The sequence below is a fragment of the Chaetura pelagica genome, unplaced genomic scaffold (genome assembly GCF_000747805.2).
Source record: "Chaetura pelagica isolate M959 unplaced genomic scaffold, ChaPel_1.0 scaffold1793, whole genome shotgun sequence".
Taxonomy (NCBI): domain Eukaryota; kingdom Metazoa; phylum Chordata; class Aves; order Apodiformes; family Apodidae; genus Chaetura; species Chaetura pelagica.
Genome location: NW_009952794.1, coordinates 19509 through 21817, shown reverse-complemented (window position 1 = coordinate 21817; position 2309 = coordinate 19509). Strand labels below are relative to the sequence as shown.

Genomic DNA, 2309 nt, shown 5'->3' with positions numbered 1-2309 from the left:
AGCAGAGCTGCCCAACGTACGTCTCACCCACAGGACCACCTCCCTGGTTGCCTTCCTGGAGTTGTAGGAAAGTTCACAGAGCAGTTTTCTAGAGTGGTCCTTCCAGGTGAAGGAGGTGGTGAGGTTCAGCTGGTGGCCGACGCCGCTGGTGTCCAACTGGACTTCGCTGGACACCGTTGAGACCTGGGGGTCGTAGCCCACCCAGTGCAGGATGAAGTTGTCCGGGCAGAAGTAAGGGGTGTAGCACTCCAGGGTGGCTGTTTGCCCCTCAGTCTGCTCCTTGCTGGCAGTGACCCTGGGCTGCTCAAGGGTGTCTGGGGATGGAGAGCAGAGGGTGGAAGAGAGGAGATTTAGGTCAGACCTTAGGAAGGAATTCTGGGCTGTGAGGGTGGGGAGAGCCTGGCCCAGGTTGCCCAGGGAAGCTGTGGCTGCCCCATCCCTGGCAGTGTTGAAGGGCAGGTTGGATGGGGCTTGGAGCAGCCTGGGCTGCTGGGAGGTGTCCCTGCCCATGCAGGGGGGGTTGGAACTGGATGAGATTTAAAGTCCCTTCCAGCTCAAACATTCCAGGAAGCCACGGGGGGCTGGGGGTGTCACTGCTGTCCCCACCTGAAACCCTCAGCACCACGTCCCTGGTCGCCGACCAGCGGTCGCCGTTGACGATCTCGAAGCGGAACCTGTAGGGCCCGGAGTCCTGGGGTGTCACCCCCCACAGCAGCAGGTTGCACTTGCCCACGGACGGTTGTCCCACCAGGCTGACACGGGCCCTGAAGCTGGGGTCCACCTCCTGGCCCTCCGAGTGGTAGACCAAGGTCTTCTGGCCGTCGTAGTCCTTGTACCAGATGGCCACGATGCCGTCCCGGGTGGACACCTCGGGGGGGTGGGTCAGGGTGCAGGGGATCACCACGCAGGAGCCGCTGACACCCAGCACAGACTCGGGGTAGGCGACCCCCCAGGACCCCACGGCTGTGTCAGAGGGGAGAGGGGGTCAAGGTGGGGGCACCGCTGGGCATGTTCTTCCCCTCCTGTCCTGGTTGTCCCTCTGCCACCCCGTCCCAGAGCTCAGCCCCGTGGAGGAAGGGACAACTGGCCACTGCCAACTGACCACCAGGCACTTCCACCACCAGCAGCCCCCTGGTGGCTCTAGCTCAGCACCGTGACCAGGCCCTTGAGGAGCTGGTGGCTCCTCTCTTGGGACTGTGTCTGCCCAGGGGGGGACAGGGGTGACACCTTCTGTGACACGGAGGATTAACGAGGAGATGAAGGCGACACAGCCAAAGGCTGGAGATTTCCTGCAGGTGATGTTAAACAAGTGCAATCTTAAAAATGCCACCAAAAGGGTCTGTGGGAGCCCCACGAGCTGAGGGCAGTGACAAAAGACCCAAAGCCATTTCCTGACGTGGTGTGAAACAGATTCCCTGAAACCCTTCTGAAGGTGCTGCAAAATGAATGCAAATTCAGAGCAGCAAAGCCCGGTTTGACAGGGGGTGCCCAGGGCTGTGGCCTGGCAGGGGCTGCTTGGGGGGCACGAGGCTGTGGTGCCTTTATCCCACTCTCCATCAGTGGTGCAGAAGTGCCCGGTGGCCACTTGCCTTGGACCACCCCCCATCAGCCTGTCCTGCCTGTCCCTGGAGCTCTGTCCGTGTCACTGCCAGGACCTCCCACTCCCACCCTCCCTGCTGCAAATCCAGGCAAGCAGCCCCTGCAGGGGCAGGGGGCAACGGGCCCCTTGGTGCTCTCACCTGGTGGGACAAGGCTGGCCAGGAGGACGAGCCAGCAGGGCAGGGCCATGGGGTCCCTGCCGGGGGTCCCTGGTGGCTGATGCCACCGGGGGGGAGGTGGCTGGTCTGTCAGGCTGGCACTGGGCAGAGGGAGCCAACAGGGCAACAAGAAGAGGTGGCCAAAGGCCCTGGGAGACCCTGCAACACAACCCGTTATCAACCCCGCGGGATCAATCCTGCTGGGAGCAGGAGCTGCCTCCAGACAGGCTGGGAGAGGGGTGGGGGGCAGAGGGAACCCCCTGAACTCTCAGGAGAGTTTGAAGTCCTGGGTGTGGGAGCCAAGGATGTGGGTTTTTAGCCCCCAGAGGTTTGGTTTCCACCACAGCAGCCACAGCAGCACCAGTGGCCTCCCCTTGGGTGCTGTGCACCCAGCTGGGGTGGTCAAACGGGAGGTGGGGGTCCGTTTTTAAGCAGATTCATGGATTTGGGCAGCTCTAAACCCCAGCAAACTGCCAAAAGAGCCTTTCAATTTATCTCTATCTATACACGTAGGAACTCGCTGATCAATCAGAGTTTGTTGCTGAACTTTTT

The 2309-nt window shown here is 61.5% G+C and overlaps 1 protein-coding gene across 1 annotated transcript in view; it reads right to left on the bottom strand.

Moving 5' to 3' along the window:
* Positions 1-1788, bottom strand: part of SIGLEC1 (sialic acid binding Ig-like lectin 1, sialoadhesin) — a gene marked incomplete at its 3' end in the record, with an annotated part of 19318 nt that extends 17530 nt beyond the window's left edge. The window contains exons 1-3 of the mRNA XM_009994705.1: positions 1740-1788; positions 607-963; positions 21-314 (exon numbers count right to left, since the gene is read on the bottom strand). Of these exons, the coding sequence (XP_009993007.1) occupies positions 21-314; positions 607-963; positions 1740-1788 (700 nt within the window). The remainder of the gene's footprint in view (positions 1-20; positions 315-606; positions 964-1739) is intronic.
* Between the last annotated feature and the right edge of the window lie 521 nt (positions 1789-2309).